Below are 27,169 nucleotides of genomic sequence, written 5' to 3' on the forward strand. Positions count from 1 at the left end.
AAACTGATGACAACGATTCACTAAACTAATCCAAGTGGGAAAATACAGTCAACACTTCTGAAACATACGTTTATCCCACTGAGCAAAACTTCTTAGATGGTTACTGACATGAGACTGAGTGCTTCAGACTGTTCTAAACACGTGGTGGTATAGGTAACAATATTCAATCACATCTTTCTTTCCTGAATATATAAAAACTAAAATACCAATTAAAAAACTAATATATCTTCTCTTTAAATGCTTCTTACACATACAATCTCAGTCCTACTTAATAGTGGTAATTTAAGAGATTTATTTTGTTCACAAGGTAAGTGACAATCTACCAAAGAGAGCCAATAGTTGGCCTATAGGTTCATAGTGCAAATAAAAACTTCAAGAATGCAGCAACTGACATTTCTAAAAATAAAAAAAAAAAAAAACATAAAATTCTTATAAGGTTCATGCAAAAAGCTTTCCTAAGCAGATAGCCACAGAACTAGAATGCTTGCTAATTTGACTGGCAACATCAATGGGACTCCTATGTTTTGCAGATTTCGACTTGAACTCTTGTCTTAGGCTTTGTATTTGGCTTTTTCCAGTTTCACTAATGACACAAACATGATTCAAATCCCTGAAGTACTCATTATAGTCAAGGGCATATCCAACAACAAACTTGTCAGGAATTTTAAATCCAACAAAATCTGGCCTATACCCAACACTTCGAGAGGTCCTTTTCACCAGCAAGCTTGCGACCTTAACCATTTTGGGGTTGTACTGCTTGACCAAGGAAAGCAAAGTCTGCATTGTTTTACCAGTATCAATTATATCTTCAACAAGCAAGACATTCTTTCCAGTTAAAGTTGAGAGATCATCTCCACCAATAACTTTTCTGTCCCCTGTTGACTGATCATTAAAATAGCTCTTCAGTCTGATAAAGTCTACAGTCATAGGAATGGATCTATCAATATTTCTATTCAGTGCTTTAATGTAATCCAACAGGTCAGCAAAGAATTTATAGCCCCCCTTCAGCACACAGAGGGCCACAATGTGATGGCCTCCCATCTCTTTCATGACATCTCGAGTCAGTCTTTCAGTCCTGTCCATAATCAGTCCATGAGGAATAAAGACCTTTTATAATGATTATGTATACAAAATAAATCTAGGTCATAGCCTGGTTCATCATCACTAATCACGACGCTGGGATTGCAGGTTACCATGACGGAATTGGTCGTCTCGCCAGAGCGAAAAGCGGTCTGAAGAGGAAGCCGGTGGAGGAGGCACTACGGCATGGGTGCTATTTAAATTTTAAAGTGAGACAAAGGTATTCATGGTCTTAAATCCTCAAATTAAAAAAAAAAATCTCATTCACATTGCCTCCAACACATAAGGCAATACCTGCATCCTAATACATACACAGACGTTAGTTGAGTGAATTATTGGTTAAATAAATTAAAAGAGAACTCAAAGTTGATATGAAGAAGGCAGAAAGAAGAGTGTCTTGGTCGGAGTTCCTATGACTGCAATGAAACACCATGACCAAAAGCAACTTGAGGAGGAGTGGGTTTATTGGGCTTATGCTTCCATATTGCTGGTCATCTCTGAAGGGAGTCAGGGAAGGAACTCAAACAGGGCAGGATCCTACAGGTAGGGGCTGATGCTGAGCCAATGAAGGGGTGCTGCTTACTGGCTTGCTCCCCATGGTTTCCTCTGCTTTCTTATAGAACTCAGGACCACCTGCCAAGGGATGGCGCCACCCACTATGGACCGGACCCTCCCCCAAGGATCACTAATTAAGAAAATGCCCTACAGACTTGCCTGCAGCTGGATCTTATGAGGGTGTTTTCTCAGTGGAGACTCTCAGGTGACTTTAGCTTGTGTCAAGCTGACATAAACTAGCCAGCACCAAGGATATAATAAAATGGATATTATTGAAATAGAAAATAAAGACATAATAGAGTGAGTGAGTTCGCAGAATCAAAAGTTGGCTCTTCTAGAAGTCTAATTTCAGTACAAATCTCTGTTAATATCTTAGTAAAGCCATAGGTTGGATACCCTGGTATCTTAGGGTTTCTTTTGCTGTGATAAAACACCATGACCAAAAGAAACTTGGGGAGAAAAGGGCTTATTTTATCTCACAACTCTCAGGCCACACTCCATCATGGAGGGACTGTCAGACAGGAACTCAAACAGAGCAGGAACCCGGATGCAGGAGCTGATGCAGAGGCCATGGAAGAATGCAGCTTACCTACTTACTGTACATGGCTTGCTAAGATTGCTTTGTTATAGCATCCAGGACCACCAGCCCAGAAGTGGTACCACCCACAGTGGGCTTTGTCATACTACTTCAATCACTAATTAAGATAATGCACTATTAAGAAAGTGCCCTAGAGAATTGCCTACAGCCAGATCTTACAGCGGCAATTTCTCAATCAAGGTTCCCTTCTCCCAGATGACTCTAGCTCACATCAAATTGATGGAAAACCAGCCAGTATGCCTTGTAATTATCACCTTCAGGTAAGCTATATATAAACGAGAAGTAATGTTTATCCTTGAGTAGTTGCTTAAAGGTATACATTCAAATGCCACCATGCTCAGGGAGAGTCCTTTGAGTGTGACCATTTCCCTGAACGAAGAGCACCAGGATGCCAATATTTGAGCCACCACTATGTTGGAGGGCAAGTAGGCATTACTCCTGAGACTTGTGCTGCATGCTGGATCATTGCAGCATACTTTCAATGAGAAGTTTGGAGTCTAGGGTCCACTTCATTGGCTTTTTACACTGCCCTCTGTGTGACCTGTGACTAATGACTTGCTCCAACTCTCTCAGAAGACTGCTATAACCACATCTTACACTCTGGCTTGCTTTGGTAGTGTCCTAGTACTCAAGTAGCCAAGACCCTTGGAGGATGCTTCCTCTCATTTCTCCATGGGAATGTTTTAGCCATAGTATCTGCAGAAGCCAACCAGGACGAGCTCAGTACTTAGCTCCTTCATAGTCAAAAATTTCAAAGAAAATACAATAATATACATAATCCAGACTCTCAGTGAATTTTCTATCTTTATGTGGCTTATTTTTCTTTCTGTACTCTGTCTCTTTAAAGACTTTACCTTTTTTGTTAAACCATTTACTTCTTTTTATAACTGTCTACATCCTTTTTCATTTCTTTCCCAAGCCTACATACATTTATCCAACACTGTGACCCATTTATAGGTCTTTTTTTTTAAATCAGGATTTGTCTTTATTGCATATCTGTAATTATTTTCTGACCAGAAGCGCTTCTTAAAATGCTAAGTTCTTAAGAATCTAAGCTGCGACATTGCTAGGGTATACATGGTACTTTCTGCTTGCCTTTCCCATTCCAACATGGACGAACTGCTCACCACATCCAAGAGCCACACACACCGCTCCACTTCCAGGCACACAGCCGGCCCACATTGCCATCAAGCAAGCCACAGCATGCTTCTCACAAACCCCATCCAAATGCTCGGTCTCCTGAAAGAGCCAGAGGTCATGCTGGCAGCATGGCCCAGAAAGCTGGCATTTCAAAATGGTGTGACTGTTTTCCTTCTACTGCTGAATCAGGAAAACCTCTCTTAAAGGCGCCATAGTGTGCCACCAGCAAGCAAAGCCCATTCAGGAAAATAAATGTGGCTACACTTGTTTTTTAGTGTCTAGAATTTCTTTTTAAGCCCTCTCGGGTTTTATGTGGATTTAGTCCACCATGTTGGCACCAATTTGTAACAAGAAAGTTACTTGTTCGTCCTGGTCACCCAGACCTGAAATAATCACACAGAAACTGTATTAGTTAAATCACTGCTTGGCCCTTTAGCTCCAGTTTCTAATTGGCTAACTCTTACATATTAATTTAACCCATTTCTATTAGTCTGCGTATCACCAGCTGTGGCTTACCTGCTAAAGTTTCAGGTGTCTATCTCCAGCTGCTCCATGGCTTCTCTCTGACTCTCCCTTCCTTATACCTTGCTATAGGCCAAGCCAGTTTCTTCATTCATTAACCAATAAAAGCAATACATAGGCAGAAGAACCTCCCACACTAACGCTGCATTCTCTTTGAATGGTTTGAATGCTGAAGAAGGGGAAGTGCTGTTGGACATTGGTTTTACTCTGTAAAGATTTGTTTCTTGTACTTGTTTAATAACATGTTAATTGGCCAGTAGCCAGGCAGAAAGTATAGGCAGGGTGACCAGGCAGGAAGTAGAGGTGGGGCAATGAGAACAAGAGAATTCTGGAAAGAGGAAAGATATAGTCTGTAGTCAACACAGAGGAAGACAGACACAGAGCAAGCAAGATGAGAAAGCTTCACTAATGAAAGATACCAAGCCACATGGCTAACACAGACAAGAATTATGGGCTAATTAATGTAAGTTATAAAGGAAGCCTGAGCTAATAGGCCAACCAGTTTATTGTAGTAATTATTGTAGACCTCTGTGTGTTTCTTTGGGGCTGAACAGCTGTTGGACTGGGTGGGACAGAAACTTCTGCCAACAAGTCACCCAGGTGATAATGGTTATAAAGGCATAAAGATCATAGGGAACAGCTGAGGTTTACAAATGTATGGCAGGACTAGAGACACAAAGAATGTGCAGTTGCAAGAATGGACCTTAACAGTTTTAGAAATGCCAATACAGGTGATGATCACTAGAAGCACCAGCTACAGTGAAATAGAGTGGGCTGAGATCTAAAGAACAGGCTATGTATATGCCATCGGAGATGGTGTGAAAGAAGTACTTTATTTTTGATATTGCAGGGAGACATTTAAGAGATTTTAATTTTTTAAATAGCAGTTAAGACTATGAGATATTTGTGCTTATAATATGTTTTATATTGTTATTGTTTGGACTTAATAAAAAGCTAAAAATTAGGGTCACAGCCTTAAGCACAACATTCCTACAGAAAATGGGATGTTCATTTCTTGTAATGCAGCAAGACAATGACCTAAACAGTCTGGCAAAGGACTTGAAACAGTTTCTCAGCTCATTGAGTCTCGACCCTTTGGTGGTCAAAAAGACAAAACAAAACTAAACAAAACAAATCCTTTCTACAGGGGTAGTCTAGGACTACCTGCATGTCATATGTTTGCATTAAGATTCATAACAATGGCAAAACTGCAGTTGTAAAATAACAATGGGAAGAATTTTGTAATAGGGGGTCACCACAACATGAGAAACTATATTAAAAGGTCAAAGCATTAAAAAGTTGAAAATCAGTGGCTTAAAAAAAAGTCTCTCTTTATACAAAGTCTATTCAGACATAAGGATATATGTCTAGTCTCCTTGCCTTTGTTAATTCTGCTAAGCTTAAGCTATTTGGATAAACTGAGTCATATACATTTTTTTTTGTCTTGATACTAAGAGAAACTTTAATTGATATTTTTTTCTAAGGCTCATACTTAACAAAGATGGAGCTATGAAGTCCTTTCCCAAGGTCAGGCACTTGGATAAAGCTCCCATTCCCTCAGGATACTTGGAAAAAGTTCTTTTTTCCTAAGAAATATGTTGCCCTCTTTATCTCTGGCAAAAGGAACTTGTGGCCCTTCACTAACCTATGGCTGTAGTGCCTTAGAACTTGTCAGGGGGCAAGGCCAGCCCCTAGGCTCCCTCCTGTTCCCAGTTTGCCTTCACAGGAGACAGCATTAACAGCTGGATACAAACTTGTTCTGTTTTTACCCTTAGAATGACTAATTCAGTTTCTTTATTAGTTTCAATTCAAAATCATTACAGAATGTAAAGTTCTAGTCTTGTAAAAGCTGCTAATTTATTATAGACCATTAGGAAATACAAGTTAGTAAGTCATTCTTAAAGTACTGATATAATTAATTACAGGAATAAGCCTTATTAGTTCCCTGTATATGTTTTCAAAGTAAAATTTAAAACAAGTAACTAGAAACAAAGTTTGTCTAATCAGATATACCTAGGCAGCCCTCATACTTCAGAGATCTATAGAATATGGCATTTAAAATAATGATTAAAAAGCTTATTATATTAGACAGAGACTCTGATTCTAGCAGTAACCTAAGGTCTCCAAAAAAGTTTATGGGATATCATGATGTCTCCACCTGGATTATGATGATGCTGACCATTGGGGTGAGATGCCCCAGTGCAACACTGGCTGCCAGGACCCAATCCAGACTGTGAACAAACAGCAGGACCTTGGAGAATCGATTGCACCACGTTTGCCTAGACAAAATAAGGTCAGACTTTTCCATTTCCCTCTTCTACAGGAAAAAAAAAATCACCTTATGGGCCTGGCTAAGACTGTAAGACTGCTGTTCTGATACTTCTGCCTCCAATGCCATGGAGACCCAGGTATGGCTGTATATGGACTCTGTATATGGACTCTGGTCCCTTTCATTTTTAATAGATTTGGAAGCTGCATGGTCTATACTCAGATATAATTTATTTACCCTTCTGGGATCTCTGATAGTATTGATGGCCAGGTCAGTTATAATGTTGTTATGGTTTAAGTAAAAATGCTGCAGGTCTCTGAGTAGCTGTAGCAGGCAGCGGGCCATGAGCCACATTGCAGGTCCGTGAAGTGGTGGCAGACAGCGAGCAGTGGGTCCTGAGACCATGCTGCAACTTCCCAAAGTGGTGGCAGGCAGCAGGCTGTGGGTTCTAAGAGCAGCCAGTCACAGGCAGGGTCAGCACAGTTCCCCAAGTGGCTGCAGTGGGCCATGAGTCCCAGGCAGGGAGTGGTGTGGTGGGTGAGAGACCTAGATGGGGCAGCCAGTCTCGATGGACCAAGTCTACAGATATGTAAGCATATTAGGACCATTCTCATTTAAACCACCACAGACCCTTGGTTCTGGAAGGTGACAGACTGAAGATCATCTGCTTTGCTGAGCAGAAACTTTGAATATAATTCTAGATGTCAATTCTTTTTTCTCTGCTTTTGAAGTCTTACCTAGGGCATCCACCGGCGCCAATATCCCGGTGTTTTCCTTATGTCGTATTTTGACTCCAATATGGTTTTTCTTACGTTTTCTTGGCTACTTGAATTCTTTTGTGCTCTATATGAATCCTGGGATGTTTTCTCCAATTATGCAAAGTTACACCTGCTATTTAAAGTCACTCACTGTGGTATTGGGGCCAACACTTTCTTTTGATGTCAGTAGTATTTTGTTTTTATAAGATTAAGCATTGTTTCAAACACTCAGCATATAAATTTATATAAATAAATCTCATTCTGATATTCTTCAAGTAGCTTTGAATATGTTTTATTTCTATTTATCTTACAAATTTTACGGTTTACTATATTGGTTGTATTTCCTTCTTATTCTTTGTGGACTTATCTCTTTTTTCTAGTGGGATTTCTTTATATTTTTAATGTTGGTATATGATATATCCTTTCTTTTCTGGGTATAGGATTACCTTAAGCATCTGTTAAAATTCTGGTCAAGTGCTCATGAAGTTCTCTGATGTATCTTTATCATGGAAGGCCTTTACATTTCTTCCCACTGTGAAGCACAGCCTGACTGGGTACAAAAAAAAATCTTGATTGGAAGTTATTTTCTTTCAGGACCTGAAATATATCACTTCATACCCTCCTGACATTTAGAGTTTCTTCTGAGAAATCTGCTCTAATGTATTTGCCTTTCAATGTTGCTTGACATTTCTCTTTCACGGATTATGATATTCTTTCTTTGTTCAGTACTTTTAACCACTTAACTATAATATCTTGTAGTGATGTACTTTTAGGGTCATGGGTGTTTGCGGTTCCAAATGCTTCTTTCACCTGGATGTCACGTCTTTCCCAAGATTTGGGACATTTTCTGCTACTATTTTTACTGAAAAGGTTTTCTATGCCTCAGCCTATATCCCTTTCCCTAGGGTATGCCAATGATCCTAATATTTGATTTTTAAAAGGTATCACAAAGCTTTTGCATTTTCTTTTCATGTATTTTTTTCCTTCTGTTTTGTTCTGCCTGACACAATTCAAATTATTTGTCTTTGGGCTCTGTTCTCTTTTCTTCCGCTTTATTACTTAGCTTCTGAGGCTGCCATGATAGCTGCTCTTGGTTGTCAACTTGACTACATCTGTAATGAACTCAAACCCGAGCAGCTAGGTACACTTGTGAGGGGATTTTCTTAATTAAACCATTTGAAGTAGAAGAACCGCCTTTAATTCAGATCTTTGCAGGTGGGAAGATCCGCCTGTAATCTGGGCCATACCTTCTCTTGGCAGCCTACAAAGAGAACACCAAGAAAGCTCCTTGCTCTTTACCTGCTTGCACTCACCTCGCTATCAACCAAGTCCATCCTTTCACGGGCATTAGAGCCTACTTCTCTGAGATTCACACACACTTCATTCTATAGAGCTGCTGGCAGCGTTGCTATTTGACCCTTTAAGCTTCCCAGTTCCTCTGTGATCTCCGTCCAGTTCCCTTTCAGATTCTGTGTTGCCTTCCTTAATTCATTTAACTGGTGTGTCTTTTGATGTTTCCTCTGTGAGGAAAAGAAAGCATCTCCCCAGATGAAACAGCCACTGCCAGTCACCTCAGGATTGTTTCCCTGTCTATGATGTTCCACATACACTAAGGCTCCAGTGAAGCCCACACCCTTCTTCTCTATTCAAGAATGCCACACCATAGACCCCCACTGTGAGAACTATCACCAAACTCCCCATTGATTCAGACAGGCCAGACTCAAAGAGCACTGCAGACAGAACAGGAGAGTCTTCACCAAAGCAAAGATCCGATTCTGGCTCCCTTTGTTCCCCTCTGAAATCTTCCCTGGACACCCCATTTCTGTTAAGTTCACATGCATAGTGATCTAGTACACGCTTTTAGAAGATGCACTTGGCAACTACCAGCACCCCTTCTGTCTGACTCAGGGCAGAAGTTAGTCAAAGTAAAGTCTCTAAATATTTTCCCTACACACAGCAAAGCCCACCTCCTTTGCATTGATAGCAATACGAAACCCAAACAAATAATAACAAGGTAAGTTTATTGATCTATAGCTTGCTCTAGCAACAGCCATCACCTCTATTTGAGCAGAGACGAGTGGGAAAGTTGTGTGGAAAATGAGGGCAACGCACATTGGAGCACCAGACTGAAATCTCAAGGTCCAAATCAGGAGCAGAAGGAGAGAGAGCACTAGCAAGGAACTCAGGACCGAGAGGGGTGCACCCACACACTGAGACAATGGGGATGTTCTATCGGGAACTCACCAAGGCCAGCTGGCCTGGGTCTGAAAAAGCCTGGGTTAAAACCGGTCTCGCTGAACATAGAGGACAATGAGGACTACTGAGACCTCAAGAACAATGGCAATGGGTTTTTGATCCTACTGCACCTATTGGTTTTGTGGGAGCCTAGGCAGTTTGGATGCTCACCTCACTAGACCTGGATGGAGGTGGATGGTCCTTGGACTTCCCACAGGGCAGGGAACCCTGATTGCTCTTTGGGCTGACGAGGGAGGGGGACTTGATTGGGGGAGGGGGAGGGAAAGGGGAGGAGGCGGTGGGGAAGAGACAGAAATCTTTAATAGATAGATAGATAGATAGATAGATAGATAGATAGATAGATAGAAAAAAAAATGAGGGCAACGGGTGTGCCATGACTGGAGGGTGTTGGCAGGGAGGTGATTGGCAGCTGCTAGAAGCTGGTGTACTGTGGGGTTGGGTGGGGAAGCGTAAGTAACAGTCTCTGATTTGGTGCTTGGTTGCTACTGGGGACGAAAGTTGGGGTGGCTGTCAGTTAACAAATCAAGTCCTGGCATTATCAGGTCAGTCGATACAGAAGTTCCTGTTTGTCCACTTGGACTGTCGCTAGAGATGGTGCAAGTCTGGCTCACAGCAGCCTGGTCTCGTGGCTAACTCCGGTAGATAAAGGGTGAGTCCTTTGCGCAGGTTGCAAGTCAGAGCTCTTTTCTGCTTCCCGATCTGGCCACTGCCCCTGTCTGTCCAGCCTCTAGTTTGGATAATTTGGGGGAAAAGGGGAGAGCCCCTATATTGTAGTGAAAATTGTTTTAGACAGGAAGGCATTTGTGAGTCTGTGGTTACAGCTTCTCAAGTGGAAAAGGAGATAGCATGTATTATTTACACATATTGGAGTTTAGTGTGGTATTTCATACACGCATCCAGTGTACTTCCCTCCTAGCCCCTAGTAATAGCCAGCCTACTTTCAGGCAGACTTCCTCTCCCCAGTTTTCATTGTGAGAACAAACCTTTTGTGTATTTTTTTTTAAAAGAATTATATTTGTGTGTGTGCCGAGCTGGAGTGACAGGTGGTTGCGCTAGGATTTGAACCCAGGTCCTCTGCAACAGTAGCAAGTGCTCTTAACCCCTGAGCCACCTCCTCTGCACTTCTCTGGGTCTACATTCTTTTGCTTAATGTTTTCCCATTTCATCATTTTACAGAATTTCATTTTTCTTCATGCCCAAATCGTACTTCATTGTGCATCTCTGACATGGTCTGCTTATCCTCTCTTCTGTTATGGACACCTAGACAGATTCCATGTCTTGGCTAATGTAGAGTACTGGAGTGGGCATGGATCTCTTCAATGTGGTTAGGTAGACAAACTGGCTTACTGGATCACTTCGTAGTTGAGGTGTGTGTGTATGTGTGTTTTACTTTTCATAATGTATTTTCATTATATATATTCATTGTACACTGGTATTGTATACACATGGACATTACATATTGTATATGTAAGTCTCCCGTTTTATGTTTACTTTTTATTAGATTGGGTTTCATTTCTTTTTTTATTTGTTTAATTTAGATAAGTTTGTTGATCTTTCTTACCATTTAAAATTATGTATTAATTGTTTTATAGATTATATTTTTTCATTTCTATTTCATTAATTTCTGCTCTTCACGAATTAATTTCTTTTGGTATATTGTTCAGGGATGACTCATTCTTGCTTTTCCGAGGCCCCAAGGTACAACATTAAGTTATTTATTTTAGAACTCTGAACTTTTTCAAGGTAGGCACTTGTAGCTATATGCTTCTCTTAGGACAATTTTTATTGTATCCTATACAAAACTTTTAGTATATTGTCTTTGCATTTTCATTTGATTCTGGTCATTTTTTTCTCACTTCCTTCAAGACTCAATCACCCAATATTGTGTTCTTTAATTTCTATGGTTTTGCCTATATTCTTTGACCGTTTTGTTATTGGTTTCTAGTTTTATTCCATATGGCCAGATAAAGTACAAGAAATAATGACACTTTCATACACTTGTTAGAACTCGCTTTATGTCCTATAATATGATCTGTTTTAGAGACATTCCGTAAGCTACTGAGAAGAATATTTATCCTGCAGTGTTTGCTTGCAATGTTCTGTAGGTGTTGTTAGGTCCATTTGTTTTTATTTAATTCTAATGTTTCTTTGTTATTTTATTGAGATGACCTATTTGTGGGGGTGAGGAATTGGATTCACCCATTATGACTGTATTGGAGGTAATCTGTGTCCTTAAGTATTATTATTTTTTATGAACCTTAACACACCTCTGTTTGGTGTATGTATATGTTTAAAATTGTAATGTCCTCTGTGAATTGCTCCCTTAATCTGTATGAAGTAAGCTTTTTTTCTTTGTTTATCCTTTCTGACTGATTTTAATTTGAAGTGGGTTGTGTCAGGTATGAGACTACCAATAACTAGTTCTTTCCTAGTTCTGTTTCCTAAACTACCTTTGTCCATCCTTCACCCAGGAAAACATCTGCCTTTGATAATGAGGTGCATTTCTTTAAAGAAGCAAACAGGATTAAAAAAAAAAACAGTCTGAAAGTTTGCGTCTTTTAACTAAAGAATCAAGACCACTAATTCTCATGCTATTGTTGGCGAGGTGTATATTAATTCATACCATTGCGCTGGTGTTTATAGTGTGGGCGTTTTCCCTATTTCTCATTTGGTTTGTTAGTGCTATGCCATGGTTGATTCTTTCCTGTATCCTTGTGGATAAGCTTATCTCTCCCGTTAGTCTCAAGTATCTTTAGTAAGGCTTGCTTAGTGGCCATGAATTTTCTTAGGAATAGTTTTTATTCATTGAGAATCTCACACATGTGTGCAGTGTATGTAACCCCTACTACTTCCCCAGTTCTTCCTGGATCCTGCCCCCCATGTCCCTTCCCAACTTCAGGACCTCTTTTTTTCTTTAAAGTAGCCCACTTAGTCTAATTGGTACTGCCTGCATGCATATGGGTGCGGGGCCATCTACTGGAGCAAGGGCAACCTGCCAGCACCTACATCCCGAAGAGAAATGGCTCTCTTTCCTAGCATCCACCAGCTGCCAATAGCTCTTCACTAAGATGGAGACTCATGAGCTCCCCTCCCACCCTTGTTGAAAGTTTTAACTGTAGATCTTGTATAAGCAAGCACACTTGTTGGGAGTTTGTGAGTGCAATGGCCATGTCATGTTGAAAAGACAGCTTCTTACAGTACTGTAAGATGTGTTGTTTGGGGTGGGAGGATTTGGTAACTACCTAACCAGAAACTCAGAGAGAGAAAGAGAGAGAGAGAGAGAGAGAGAGAGAGAGAGAGAGAGAGAGAGAGAGAGAGGTCCCATGCCTGACACTCATATTTTTCACTTAGTAATCTGTGTCCTTTGGGAACAGCATTGTCTCTTCAAGCTGGTTACCTCTTTTCAAATTCTTTCAAAAATCGCATCTTTAAATTATTTTACAATGTCCTGGGATTCCATGCTGTTGTTCACTAAATCCATTATGCACGTGTATCCCATCTTCACCGTCACTAACTAGCTAGCTCATAGACATCTAGGTTGACTGCACTTACTAGCTATTGCTCATAGGGCAGCAATGGATGTTGCTGTTCTAGGCTAAGGAGTCCCTGGGATACATGCCCAGAAGTGGTACATCTGAGCCCTATGGTAGTTCTACTTTTGCCCTTTTGAGAAACCATCATACTGATCCTGTGGTGGGGGAACTAATTTACTCTCCCAACAACAGTGGATAAGGATTCCTGTTTCTCTGCATCCTTGCCAGCACTCACTGTTTTATTTGTTTTGTTTTGTTGTTGTTGTTTCTGTTTTTCTGATAATAGGTGTTCTGACTTGGGTGAGGTAAAAATCTCAAAGTTGTTTTAATTTACATTTCCTGATGGTTAAGGGTGTTGGACACTTAAAAACATTTATTAACCTTCTTTTTGGCAAACAGCTTTATGTTTAGATCCAATTTTTAAATTGGGTGTTTGTTTTCTTGACCCTTAGCTAGTCTCTGTATGATCTAGATATTAACCATCTGTCAGATTTGTAAAATAAAGAATCTGCCTTGGCCTTTTGATAGGGCAGCATTTAGGTAGGTGGGGAAGACAGAACTGGATGCTGAGAAGAGCAGAGTTAGAGAGACACCATGAAACTCCTGTCTGAGACTGATGCTGGTTAGGATCTTTTCTGGTAAGCCACAACCTCGTGGTGAACACAGATTGGTAGAAATAGGTTAGTTTAGGATGTAAAAGTTGGCCAAGAAGAAGTTAGAGCTAATGGGCCAGGCAATGTTTAAATGAATACAGTTTCTTTGTGGTTATTTTGGGTGTAAGCTAGCTGGGAGGGATGCAGCCCGCACCTCCTACTACATCACAGGGAAATCACAGAAATCAAGAGTTGATCTTTATGAGTATAGATACTCTAGAAGTCTGGTGGTGTTACCACTATGGGCTCCCTGGTAGCTTTTCCATGTGGTAGTCTGACTCGGTCTTCCTCAGGCTCTTCAACTTGAATGTGTCATGGTATTGTTGCCCTAATAGATCCAAGGACCTCACGTTTGTCCTCTGATACTGATGTGGAACCAGGCACTTAATGAGAAGCAGTGTCAAGAGGCACAGCGCCTGCTCTGTAACATTCATGGGGTTTCATCAGCCTCACACAATCAGGCAAGGTGCCAGTGATCAATGGAGGTGACATACGTTAAGTGCTGACGCAGGACAATGTGGGCTTTCGTGCTTAGACACAGGGCTTCTGGCCCAGCTGAGCATGCCTGTGGTTGTGATGGACAAGGTCTTCTGCCTGGGGCAGATCAAGCAGAAGTGGGTCACAGCTGGAGCCAGGCAAAATTGCTCTCAGTGGAGGCACTCACAGGAGATAAAGAGTAAGTAGGATGAAGACGACATCGGGAATCATTTCTACCTGGACCTTGTCAATCTGTGCCTTGGCGTTGAGGATACAGCCAGAACCCTGGCTCAGAGATCTTTGTGTGGTGTGTGGTTTCAGTGATGTAGGGAAAAGTGGCACCTAAATGAAGCCGCATGTGATTGGCCACACACTGATCTCCTCAGGCTCCTGGTCCCCCAGTTCAGCTCTTTTCTGTGTTGCCACACCCATTCCCCACTAGATAGCACTCCTTGGGTGTGCTAGCTTCCTTGTGGCAGGACAGAACAAGAACACCTAACATTAACAAGACAGGACTTAACTTAGATTTCAGAAGGCACAGTTCATGGCCATTTCTGGGACTGTGGTAAGGCATACCTCGTGATGGCGGGGGCCCGTGGTAGAGAAGGCTGAGTGAGGAAATGAGGAAAAGTGAGGAAGAGTCTGGGGGAAGGGCAGGCATAAAAGTATGTTCCTAATATTTTTCCAGTTATGTCCTATCTCCTAAATTTTCCACAGTCTCCCCAAATAGTGCCACTAGCTGGTGACCAAACATGCACTAAATGACCCTGTAGGAGACATTTGATATTCACACCATAACAGTTGGTCTGTGACAGTCACTCCACCAAGTCAAGTCTGGCTCACGAGGAAAACTATCAGCTCTGCCAGTCACTGTGCTAGATTCCACAGTCAGGCTGTGGAATCCTGGATATGGGATATACAGGGGTTCCACTCCTAAATATGTCCAAATTTGGATACTGTCTCCTTTCAAGACAAGTCTTGGTTTTGGTGTTCTGAAAAGGTATGTTTGTTTCCAAATGCTTTGAATGCCTTCATTCTCTCTCCTTTTCCCCCTCCACTCCGCTTCTCTCCTTTTTACCCTTTGTTTGAACAGGTTGTTTCAACAGCTTGGTTTGGCGGTCAGATAGTCTCCCTTCCATTTGATCCAGTTTGTTGATGAAGTTTTGTGACTCTCTCTTTCTCTGTGTTAACCTGACTAGGCCTCCTCACCCCTGGTTCTGAAGCCAGGGTGATACTATGTCCTACCTCTCCCAATCTTTTAAGATTGTAGTCTCCTGCTCCTGTCAAGTGTTCAGTCACCTCTTGTGCTTCTAAATACCTGCCACCTTGATTATTTTCTGTGAAAAGTCTTGACTTCTGAAGATTATTTGTTAAATATTTATTTATTATGCATATAATATTCTGTCTGTGTGTATGTCTGCAGGCCAGAAGAGGGCACCAGACCTCATTACAGATGGTTGTGAGCCACCATGTGGCTGGGAATTGAACTCAGGACTTTTGGAAGAGCAGGCAATGCTCTTAACCACTGAGCCATCTCTCCAGCCCCAGAAGATTATTTTTAAAACATTTAAATTTTCAAGCAGAAACAAACATGCAAAAGTCTCTAAAAATATGATTAGAAAATTTACATCTTATGGTCAGTTGCTGAGAAGTTCCCCATTGAGAAGAAGGTGCTTTGTTTTAGAATTAAACTTGTAGTAACCCTTTGCTGGGCTCACAATGCTTAAAAGATAAATTTTCTTATTAGTACTGGTCTGAAGCACAGTTAAGAACCAAGTGTGGTGGCTCACTTAAAGTTCCAGAACTTGAGAGGGTGCAACAGGTCTGAGCTACTGTGAGACCCATTTCCACCAAGACAAAACAACCTAAAGAGGGTTTGTGATTGTGGTGACTTAAAAGAAAATGGCTCCCATAGGAAGTGGCTTTGTTGGAGACAGTATGGCCTCATTCGAGGAAGTGTCTCATTTTAAGTTGGGGGTGGGTTTTGAGGTCTCCTGTGATCAAGCTACAGCCAGTGTGACTCAAAGTTGCTTCTGCTGCCTGGAGATCAAGATGTAGAACTTTTCAGCACACTGCCTTGAAAATAATGGATTAAACATCTGAAACTGTAATCTATCCCCAATTAAATGTTTTCCTTTGTAAGAGTTCCTGAGGTCATGGTGTCTCTTCACAGCAATAGTAACCCTAAGGCAAAAGTTGGTACTAGGGACTTGGGTATTACTGTGATGTGCCGGGCTATGGTTTTATTTGGAGGAATATGGACTTTGGGACTATGGATTAGAAAAGCAATTGAATGCTTTCAGTGTGGCTTAATGGGCCATCCTAGTATCAATATGGAAGACAGCAGTGCTGAAGGTGATCTGAACTGTGGGGTGGGGGAACTGGCTCAAGAGATTTCAGTGAGAATGTTAGTATGTTACCTAGAGAGTATTCTCATCATAATCTGGTGAAGAATGTGGCTGCTTTTTGCCCTTGTCTGAAAAGTTTGACTGAGGCTAAAGTGTGAAGAGTTTTAGATTTCATTGGCAGAGGAAATCTCAAAGCAACCTAGTATTGACTTTGTCATGTGGTTATTAATGTTAAAGCTAATGAAGATTTATAATGAAAAGGAGGAAGCTGAGCAAGGAAAATTACAAAATGCACAATTTGAGGAGAAAAGGGGCATCAGGAAGTAGAATGGAGCTAAGCCCTGTGCTCCAGGAGCTAAGCAGATTAAGAAATTAACTAAATGGATTGGTAGCCAATGGGCAAGATCCCACCCAGCTAAACTTTCAATTTGTGAAAAGGAATCATAGAAAATCTCAGAGCTTTTAATCCCCGCCTTTAATCGCAGCACTTGGGAGGAAGAAGCTGGTGGATCTCAGAGTTTAAGGTCAGCCTGTTCTACAGAACAAGTTTTAGGACAGCCAAGCTTAGGTAGTGAAAGTAACCAGGTAAAACAGAAAGCTAGTGACAATGAACCTGACAAAGGGATCATGTTTCAGCTCCAGTAAGCAGTAGAATTTGGCAGCTTCAGTCACGTGATGCTGGCCTAGTGTCAAGGATGGAAGAAAGACATTATAGAATCTTCCTCTGAGACTAAAGAAAGCCAATGAGGCCAGGCATGAGGCAGGGGGGTCCCTGAATGAAGGCTTAGAGAGGCCATTGTGTGAAGCTGTGAAGGTAAATCCTGGATTGCCTTGGAGACCCCAAGATGTTGGAGAGGCCAGAGCCGTGGGAGACCTGCCAAAGAAAGTTGCTAACAGGGAGTGGAACAGGAGAGAGTTGCTAACAGGGAGTGGAAACAGCCCAAGAGAAAGAAGTGTGATGCAGTCAACAAAGCTGAAAAGAGTTGGAGATCTGAAGAGTGTTTCAACATCAGACGTGGAGAGGCAGAGTTTGGAGTTTGCTCAGCTGGTTTTCAGTCTTGTTTTGGTCCAGTACTTCCTTACTATGCTCCCTTCCCTATGTTATGGAACAGTAATGTATATCCTAGGCCATTATATGTTGGAAGTATGTGATTTGCTTTTTGATTTTGATTTTTCAGGGGATTTCAGAGATTACATGAATCTCAGAAGAGACTTTGAACTTTAAACTTTTAAATAAATTTGAGACTGTTAGAGACTATGGGGACTGTTAGGAATATTCTTAAGACGAGCCTCTCCACTGATGCAAATAATTTCAATCAAACCAAATGAGACCTAATAAAAGATGCTCACATTTACTGCAGCTTTTCCAGGTGGCTGGGAGCATGGTGAGGGAAAGAGAGACAGAGGGGGTACCATGCAAAACCTTCCTGGGTAGCAGCCTAAATTGCCTGTGAGAGTGGTCCACTGCTGCTTGGTGGGCTTTTCCCGGAGGTGGAGTCCGGACCAAAGCAACTCCCAGGGGGAGGGGGCTTCCAAAGATGGATGCTGGGTATTACAGGCACCTTTGAAGTTGGACTGAATACATTTTTGTATTATGATACAGCTACATGCTTTTGGGGGTCAGGGAGTGGAATGTGGTGGTTTGACAGAAAATGGCTCCTGCTGGGAATGGCTTTGTTGGAGGAGGTCAGCCTGTGTTAAAGAAAACGTGTCACTGTGGGGGGAGGGATTGAGGTCTCCTATACCCAGGTTACACCCAGTGAGACTCACAGTAGCTTCTGCTGCATGTGGATCAAGACAAAGAGCTCTCAGCTTCTTCTCCAGCACTGCATGATGCCATGAAGACAATGGACTAAGCCTCTGAAACGATAAGCTGGCCTCAATTAAATGTTTTCCTTTATAAGAGTTACTGTGGTCATTGTGGCTCTTCACAGCCAACGAAACCTTAAGCAGGAAAGTGGCAAAGGCTGTCATCCCTCCAGCAACTCTGGCACACCTGGCTTGGGGAGCAGGTAAGTCTTCAGCACACCCGGGGATTTACAGGCTCACTTCATCTCTTGCAGCTTCCATTACAGAAACCCCGTCCCTAATCTTTTAAGAAAGTCCATGTAACCACTGGCCATAGAAAGTGACTTTAGAGACACAGAAGTACACTTCCGTTATCTAGGTGATACTTAACCAGTTACTGGCAAATCTCAGAAAGATTAGTAAGACAATTAAACCTAGTTAGGACACAGAACTGTTTGTAAAACTGAATTTATTAAAATGCTCATAATTAAAAAATATTAAATGCATAGAAATTAACAAACATCAGTTACAAACATCACACCGATGCTACATTGTATGAGAAGCATCATGAATTTCGGTTCCTTTTTAGCTAAGCTGGGCAACGCTTCCACTTCCCAAATACAATGGGAACGCAAGGAGCGCACAAGAAGTGTGTAACCAACACAGTCACCTTCTGCCCTCGAGGCGAGCGATGTTCTATGACACTCACGACTCATGGGCACTACAAAGGGAGAACCGGACAGACTTCTTACCAGATGGTCTTGTTTGGTTTCAAGACAAATCACAGCCTTCTATTTCTAATGGAATATCTAAAAGATCTGAGGAACGGTTAAAGAAAAATCCCCTGAGTATCGGGTCTACTGCTTCAATTGATTATAAAATTGGAAGGCAATATAGAAGGATAGAACTTTTCTAGTGGTTAACGCCAGACAGGTGGAGGACCAGGTCCTTGCCCCACTGGCTACTGTCATGGTTTTCCTGGGTTCAGGGGATACCTCACTGCTACTGGCAAATGCAGATTGCCACTGTAGGTGTCCCCCACTTCTCTCCATCACCATCTTGGCACAGGCCTCACAGGAATGATACTGATGCCATGGGACCCTGCAGCTCACCATAACTCAGCCTTTCGGCAACACACTGTGTCAAATTATACGCTTGCTCCCTTTGGAAAAGCAGGATTTTTTTTGTTTTTTTCTTTTTGGCTGTTTGTGTTTTCTTCTTCTGCCCACAGTGGCACTTTCTACACTCTTGGCTGAGGGATATAGATGAATAAATGCACATTTCATTGAAGTTTCCTTTGTGTAGGCAGAGAGGAGGAAAAGAGAGATGCAAAGATTTCCTTTCCTATGGCGTAAAGTGCGAGAACTTTCCATCCTGCTAAAATGAGTGCAGGCTCTGGAGAAGACATAACAAAGGGAGTGAGGAACTCTAGGGCATCTGGGTGGGGACAGGGAGTGGCACCTGGTGTCACCCGTGGAGTGAGGACATCCCTGGTATGGGAGGAGTGCGCTATTTCTGTCTCAACAGTCAGACACTGTATGGCAGCTCCTGGACTCCGTACAGTACAAGGGTGGTGGGGAAATGTTCCTGCTGACACCCTAGGCTACTCAAAAGCCCAGAACACTGCTTTGTTTAACTATGTTGATTCTCTAAGCCATTCTGGGAGGGCATTTAAAACTGCGACCCAGAAAAGGCAGCCTCTAGACCCATTTGCTTTCCTTCCATTGGCTCCGGGGCTCCCAGGCATTTCACACGACTTCTGTAGGCAGAGGCCCATCTCAAAAGGTGTGAGGCAGATCCTCTCTTCTTCAACCAGCACCGACCTCCGTCATCCGTTGCCAAGAGTGCAAGGTGTAGCCACGTCTCCTCTAGGTCTACTGGAGGAAAGCTGAGAGGTATAGGCCGCAGAGCTCAAGAAACCGCTCAGGTGAGCAGCAGAGAGGGCAAGGCACCAGGAGGCTAGGGTTGAGCAGCAAGCCACCAGCAGACAAAACAGCCCTTCCCTTAACTGCCTGATGGCCTGAGAGGAGGCTGGGGGCTCAAATTAAATCCAGGGCCTCTTCCGTCAAAGGGCACTCCTCTGGGGCGATGTCTCCAGCACAGCTGGGACTACCATGTGAGTGAACGGGCCTAGGAAATGAACAGATGGCAAGGAAGCTGTTCACTGTGACAAGCAGAAAAGTCAGTAGGGCTCCCAGTGTGTGACGCTGGGATCACAGGACAGGGCTAGTCACCAGGTAGTTGGCTGTTGCACTGACCACGCCCATTGTCTTCGGGGGATGGGCCTGTTCAGTGAGCCCAGCAGAAGGCTGCAGTGATTGGTAGTGCCTTCCTTCCATATTGGGTAAGTCAGTTTGCACAGTTGATGGGCTTACATTTTTCAGCCCATTTTGTTGATAACAGTACAGTCACAATCATCTGATTCTTTTCCCCCCAAGAAACTTACATAATCAAGAAGAGGTAAATTAACCATCCAGATCAGTACGAGTTACTTTTTCCTACTTTCTCATCTTATTCCCTTAAGGTCTGCAGAGCAGTCAATGTCAATCAGACCCAGAGCATGCTGGGAATGCTGTTAGAAGGCAGTCGTCACTGCGGAGTGACAGGGACAGGCTTCATTCAAGACCCTCTATCTTCATGTCAATCTAAGACGAGTATTTCTCAGAGGTGGAAATGCAGGCTGAAGTTTGGACGGAACCTGCTTCTTCCGACACGAGGTCTCCTTCCTTAGGGCTGCAGTAAGACACTGAAATACTGTGAAGTCGTCAGTCTACCTGGCACCTGCTATGGCATCCAGACTCGATTCTGAGCTGGCTATTGTTAATAACACAAAAGCGATTAAGGCTGAGGTATGCCTGGTCTTTGGTGATGGGACTGTTAGGACGGAATAGGTCGGGGGCAGCATTGGCAAAATGCAAAAATTAAGCACAAGAAAGTGCTTGAGACCAGAAAAGCAAAGTCCCTAGGAAGGACTCAAGCATGCTTCGAGGCTTTTTTTTTTTTGTTACTAAAATTCTAATTTATCAAAAAAAAAAAAAAAAAGGGAACATATTCAGGTTTTCCAGGTAGGTAGTTTTATGCCTTTCTTGAGCAAAGGTTTCCATTGTTCAGTTCCGACACTGCTAGCGGAAACCGAAAAACAATGCGGCAGAAATGGGCACCGTCGAGACTCCAGTTTGCCTAAGTGATTGGACAACATCCTCTTTAGTGGTTCACGACACGTCGACAGCTGACTAGTTTTAAAGTGCTTCTCAGGACATCAAACTCTCTGTCATTCGAGTTTGGGCCGCACGCTGTTGTCCACCACTTCTCCCATCCTCTCGGCTATCAGTCCCATGTTTTTGGTCAGGTCTTTGAGGTGGCTCTCATGAAGCAGCTTTTGCGTGAGGTATTTCTCCCTCTTGATCTTGCTCTTGGTGATTTTCGACACATCTGGAATTGCATACGAAATGAAAAACTTCACGGAGTAGATGATATGCTGTGGGAGAGAGGGAAGACAGTGTTAGAGGGGGCCACCGAGCTCCTCAAGATCGTCATCACAACAGGGTGTTGGGACAGGACAGATACCGTAGTCATTCAGTCTCAAAGCAACAGCATGGAACGAATGACCTGTTAGCGTTCATACAGCCTGTGGTTTTTTTTGGCACGTGGAGAGGAGTGTATCCTAGCGTGTGCATTCTCATCCACTTACATACTACTTATAAAGGTGAAGGCAAATGAATTCCTTGTCATCCAGAGCATAGGAGACTGAGTCCGAGGCCAGTCTAACCTATGTAATAAAAAATAATAATAAAATGACTGCCTCCAAATCCTCTGTAAGTTACAAAGTCCGGCCAACTGACAGGCTGTTGTATTTTGTATACTTTTCCCTGTTCCTTTCCCAAAGGTCAATATTATCCTATATTTTCGTATTAACAGTGCCCTTGTGAATATGTAGCTTCTCGAACCTTCTCTGTAAGTTTAAGAGCCCGAAGCTAGAGGGGGTGCTGCTGAGACACTTGGACGCATGAAAGACCAGGTTTATGAAGTAACAGAGCCCTTTCCCCAGCAGTTGCACTGGCTTGGCTGGCACCCAGAACTTTCCCGAGGAGTTGCTCTGGCTTGGCTCGTACCAGCAGCAGGCAGTTTCAGCAATGCTTCATCTTGTCAACATTGGTGGCATCCCATTTTTTTTTTAAACTTGCTGATTTTCTGATTTGCAAGTGGACCATGACTGGTCTTGCTTTGTAATTCTGTGATTGCTAATGCAGTTAAACTTCATGTGTTAGTCTCCATTCTAAAAAGTCCTTTTGGTTGTGTATTTTGGGTGCACAAAAGAGATAAAGATGAGTTGCCATGAAAACACTTAAAAATGGATTAAGATGAGTTTCCATAAAAACACATTAAATTCGGATTGTGCCTAGTGTCAAGAAGTGCTTACAGAGTTTTGGGAGAACCTGGAACAGTGCAGGCCCCCCAAGTGTGACAAGACATTGAACACATCACGGAGACGTTATGCCGAACAGTTTGCACATAAATCACTCAGCAAAGGGTATCAGGGGCAAGGGAATATGCAGGTATCAGGAGGGCAGAGGTCAGGGCAGGGGAAGCTTCCAGAACCTGATCTGGAATGGCAAAGCTGGAAGGAGGAGCGATGGTGAGAACCACAGACATGACTGGATGGTGTGAGACCTTGGATGGCACCACAGGGACTCTGGCTTTTGCTCTGAAGTCAGAACACAGTGGTCTCCAGGTAGAAACCGGTTCCCAGCCAGGGAAGAAATGATGGTGCCTCTGGCCTGGAGGATCTTGGTTCCCATACAGTTTCTCCAAAGACCTGTGTTGAAGGTTGGCTGTCGGCCTGCAATTTGATTGAGGGGATGGGGTTTGGCAGGAGGAGGTTAGGTTATTGTCCTGGGGATACTGGGACTCTACACCTACTTATTGGCTGTCACAAGGGGAGTGGCTTCCTCTCCATGGCATTCTCCTGGTTTGGGGTGCCATCTCAGCAGAGGCCCAAAGGAAGAAACAATGAGCCAGAGTAAACCTGCTGGTATTGCTACAGCATCACGAAGCTAGCCAACACATGGGGAAAGCAGGCAAGGCTCCAAGCAGAGGCCAATGGCCTACTGTTGAGGAGAAAGCCAGCAGGCTTGGATGCGGGGTGAGAGAAAAGGAAAAGGGGCACGGGGGACTCTCAGAACACTGTCTGAGCATCTGACCAGATGAAGATGTTAGAGCGCAGAGGAGTAGCTGTGTTTGGAGCTGAGGGAGAGTCTGGGCTAGACTAGGGTGGGTATGAGAACTCAGCTGGGCTCCGGCTGAGCGGAGGAGAGAGGTTGTTTCTCATCCTTGGGGCACGATGACAGGCTATTTGGGATTCTTGTGCTAATGTGATGTAGCCACTGATACAGACTTACCCCAGTACCGCTTTTAGTGTATCCCAGAGCTTTGGCATGCTTGTTTCCACTATCGTTTGCTTCAAAGTTAAAAGAAAAATCCCTTCTTCGTGTATTTGCTGGTTTGTTGGTCGTTTGCGAATATGTCATCTAATTTCTGGGCACACGTGTACTTCCCCAGATTTTTCTGATTAATTTCTCATTTAATTGCACTGTCCTCGGGAACGCCACTTGATATGATTTTTAATTTTTAAAAATGTGCTGAGACTTGTTGTGTGGCCTCCTGGGTGACATGCCCTTGGGGATGCTGCTCTGGAGAGGAGCAGAATGCATGCATTACCCCGGGTGCAGTGCAGGGTTCTGTGGGTGTCGGCCAGGCCCACCTGATCCAGAGTGTGACCTAACTCTGCAGCTTGTTATTTTTCGCAGAGATGGCCGAAGGTGTGGGCTGATGCGCGGCTGTCTTTGACTGACAGCCACTTTTCCCTTTGAGCACACAGATCTTCTTTTTTATACCAGAAGATACACTACTGCGGATGCATTGTCTAGCGTTGTTACTTCCTTTGGCTGAACTGACCCCGTTTATCATTCTCAATTTTCCTGCTTTTTTTTTTTTTTTAAAGTGTTTTCCTGGAGCTGAACAGAGATGCTTCATGGAAGAGTGAGGCTGGCTGTGCTGTGCTCACAGCTGGGTAACATGGGCGGAGACACTGCTAAAAGAATTCACCACCAGACAGACTGGGCAATGGTCACTACAGCCAGAGCAGAGGTCAGTGACTTAGGCAGCGGAGGAATGGCTAGAGTGGAGAGGGAGAAGGGAGGAGAGAAAGGGGAGTGTGGAAAGCAAACACTGCCATGGCTTTGGGGACCCTGACCTCACTCAAGGAAGAGCAGTAGAGAGGAGTTGGGGAGCCCAATAGGGAGCGGCAACCAGGGGTGATGGAAGGGGCCCAACAGAGGAAGGGCAAGACTCCTCTTCTTCAAATTCATCTCTGTAGAGGTTGCTAATATTCACAGGCAGTGGGTTTCATTTCTGGTTAAAGCCAATATGGCGTGATGCTGTCTTTTAAAAATACCCTGTAGGTTCACTATACACATTCTACAAGGACCTCTATTTATGAGCTGATGAGAAGGGCTTTAGTGTTCCTTTCTTTTCTCTTTAGAGTTTTGGATTTTTTTTTTGTTTGTTTTGCTTTGTTTTGTTTGAGACAGTGTCTCACAGTGTAGCTCTGGCTGGCCTGGGACTCATAGGGGTGAGGCACCTCTGCCTCCCCAGCGCTGGTATAAAAACATGCTGCTGTGTCCAGCAGTTTCCCCTCTGTGCCTACGCTTGTCTGTGTCTAGGATCTAGGCCAGCGGTTCTCAACCTGTAGGTTGTGACCATCGGAAAACACACATTTCTGATGGTCTTAGGAACCCCCGACTATAAATTTATTTTCATTGCTACTTCATAACTTCATAATTTTGCTCATGAGTTGCATCTCAGTTGCTAAGACCATCATAAAACCTGTATTTCCAGTGGTCATGATGCACAGGTTGAGAAGTTCTGATTTAGACTATCCTAGCCTCCCAGAAGTCAAGGAAGTCTTCCTCATCTGTGCTCTCTGAAAGTTTGCAATCACTTCCTGTGGCTCACCAGTGGCTTCTGTTGTGGAAACATTTCAGTTATTCCCTCTCGCTGCATTTGCAGGTTAGGTGAGCACTCTGAAGTACTAGAGCTGTCCCTGCCAGCTCTGTGGTTGCTGCAGAGAATCCCCCCCCCCCCATTCTAATCTGTTTTCTTGGTCAGTCACCTGACTCGTTTCTCTGCCTCCTATCTTTGGTGAGTCAAGTCTTCCTTTATGACATATGTTGTACTTTCTGCTCCATGTCCGACACCTTTTGTCCGTCATGGAAAGGTTCCTCTCCTCCGTCACCCATTTTCAATCTCAGAATTTGTTGGATTGGTGTTTATACACGACAGAAAACTTACCTATAGTGGCTTAAACAAGCAAGGGTTGAGGTCTTTCTTTGCACAACAAATTTTGAGGCTTTGTAATTTGTTACAAATGTCTGAGAAAGATATTGGCTAGCTCAATTGACAACCGACAGCTGTGTCGTTTTCTTAGCGCTAATTTTACAGAGAGAGAGAGAGAGAGAGAGAGAGAGAGAGAGAGAGAGAGAGAGAGAGAGGCACTAGAAGGAGTTGGTGTGCTACTTGCAGCAGCTGGAAACAGACACACCATAGCCTCACGGGCAGAGGCCTTTCACAATCCGACATGCTGTTCAGCTCCTCAAAGGACGGGAGACACCCAGTTAGGACTGTGTTGAGTGGAATGGAATCTCCCTTGACGTGGCCCGTTTTTTAACATTTAAAGCAGACGGCCATTTCATTCAGAGCGTTATGGAAGGAAGGTCTGTTCTCAGGCCAACACTGATTAGTCTGTGTCCTAAGACAGTCACTAGCAAGCGGTAAGAAGGAAGGGCGATTCCCTTCACAGAGCTGCCAGCACTTAAAGGACAGAGATGGCCTAGGAACACGCAAGGCTGTCCCTCTCAGAGCACACTCCTCTCACCTCCATGACAATGATAAAAGCCAGCTTGGCGGCAATCACGTGCCAATAGTAGATGTTGTGTTTATATTCTTGTGGGTGACCGGGTGGGTTTCGGAAGTCACGGTACCTGAAAACACAACCAGGCATGTTAGCAGACAAATCTTTTTGATTACTATTACAAGCAAGAACCCAGTTTAAAACCAGAGTCATCCTTGATGCAATGATTTGTAAGGGGACAGACATCACACACATCTTACTGAAAGTTCAGTTTGGTATCAAATCCTGGGAGAAAATTAACCCGCAGTAACTTCCTGAGTGTGTAATCAGAAAATGATGGATCTTTATAAGGTAACAACATATTTACATATTCCACCCCCCAACTTTATCCCTGCTTTCTGAAAAGAACTTAGCTATCTTGGGCATCAGACCTGACATTTCCATGAGATCACCAGGCCAGTTATAGCACCCAGTACTGCCTGCAGATTAATTTTTCACCTAACTCTGTTTTCTTCATTGGGCTGCCCACTTCTAATTTCTCAGCTGTAAGCTATTAGACCCACAAGACTGCAATTGCTGAGATCAGAATATATACAGTCCGAACAAGCAGGCCACTTGGAACAGTTGTTTCGCCCTGTCTGATATCTTAGTTGTGTTATTGAAAATCTGAACCCGAATGGCTTTGAGCGGTTGAATTAAATGAATTTGTGTTTAAGAATCTGTAATAGGGAAAATACATTTGCATGACCTACATGTTCAACAAACTACCAACTGGTAAGTGAGTTAGGGTGCACTATCCATGTTGACCTCCCAGCCACCAGTGCAGAGCACTGGAGACATCCCATTGCATCCATCTTTAAATGTTGTTGCTCAGTGAGGTGCCAGAGGGTCATCATTAGCTTTGGGCTGTCCTCAAGCTTATTCCTCTTTCATTTCACTGCTGGGAATGGAACCCAGGGCCATGCCCATAGAAGGCAAGTGCTCCTACCGCTGAATGCTTCTTTCTCCCTTCCTTCCTTCCTTCCTTCCTTCCTTCCTTCCTTCCTTCCTTCCTTCCTCCCTCCTTCCCTCCCTCCCTCCCTCCCTCCCTCCCTCCCTCCCTCCCTTCCTTCCTTCCATTTTATTTTGCTGAAATAGTTTTGCTTTGTATCCCAGGGTGGCCTTGAACTCACTATGTATCCCAAACTTGCCTCCACTAGAAGCAATTCACCTGCAACTACCTCCCTGGTGCTGGGGTTGCGGGCAGGTGCAGCTACTCCTGCTTCATGATTTGTGCAAGCTTG

At 43.3% G+C, this 27,169-nt stretch overlaps 1 protein-coding gene and 1 pseudogene across 3 annotated transcripts in view; both read right to left on the reverse strand.

Moving 5' to 3' along the window:
• Positions 1–438: 438 nt before the first annotated feature.
• LOC126494068 (hypoxanthine-guanine phosphoribosyltransferase-like) lies at positions 439–1,196 on the reverse strand (annotated as a pseudogene).
• Positions 1,197–18,429: 17,233 nt separating this feature from the next.
• The window catches only part of Ano6 (anoctamin 6), a 170,254-nt gene continuing 161,514 nt past the window's right edge, over positions 18,430–27,169 (reverse strand). For all 3 annotated transcript variants that reach the window (XM_050128712.1, XM_050128706.1, XM_050128721.1), the window contains 2 exons: positions 25,911–26,016; positions 18,430–21,455 (listed from right to left, as the gene is read on the reverse strand). In XM_050128712.1, coding sequence (XP_049984669.1) covers positions 21,249–21,455; positions 25,911–26,016 — 313 coding nt within the window. In that variant the 3' untranslated portion in view covers positions 18,430–21,248. The remainder of the gene's footprint in view (positions 21,456–25,910; positions 26,017–27,169) is intronic.

Source organism: Alexandromys fortis, unplaced genomic scaffold (genome assembly GCF_014885135.2).
Source record: "Alexandromys fortis isolate MF-2015 unplaced genomic scaffold, M_Fortis_MF-2015_v1.1 scaffold_28, whole genome shotgun sequence".
NCBI classification, from domain to species: Eukaryota; Metazoa; Chordata; class Mammalia; order Rodentia; family Cricetidae; genus Alexandromys; species Alexandromys fortis.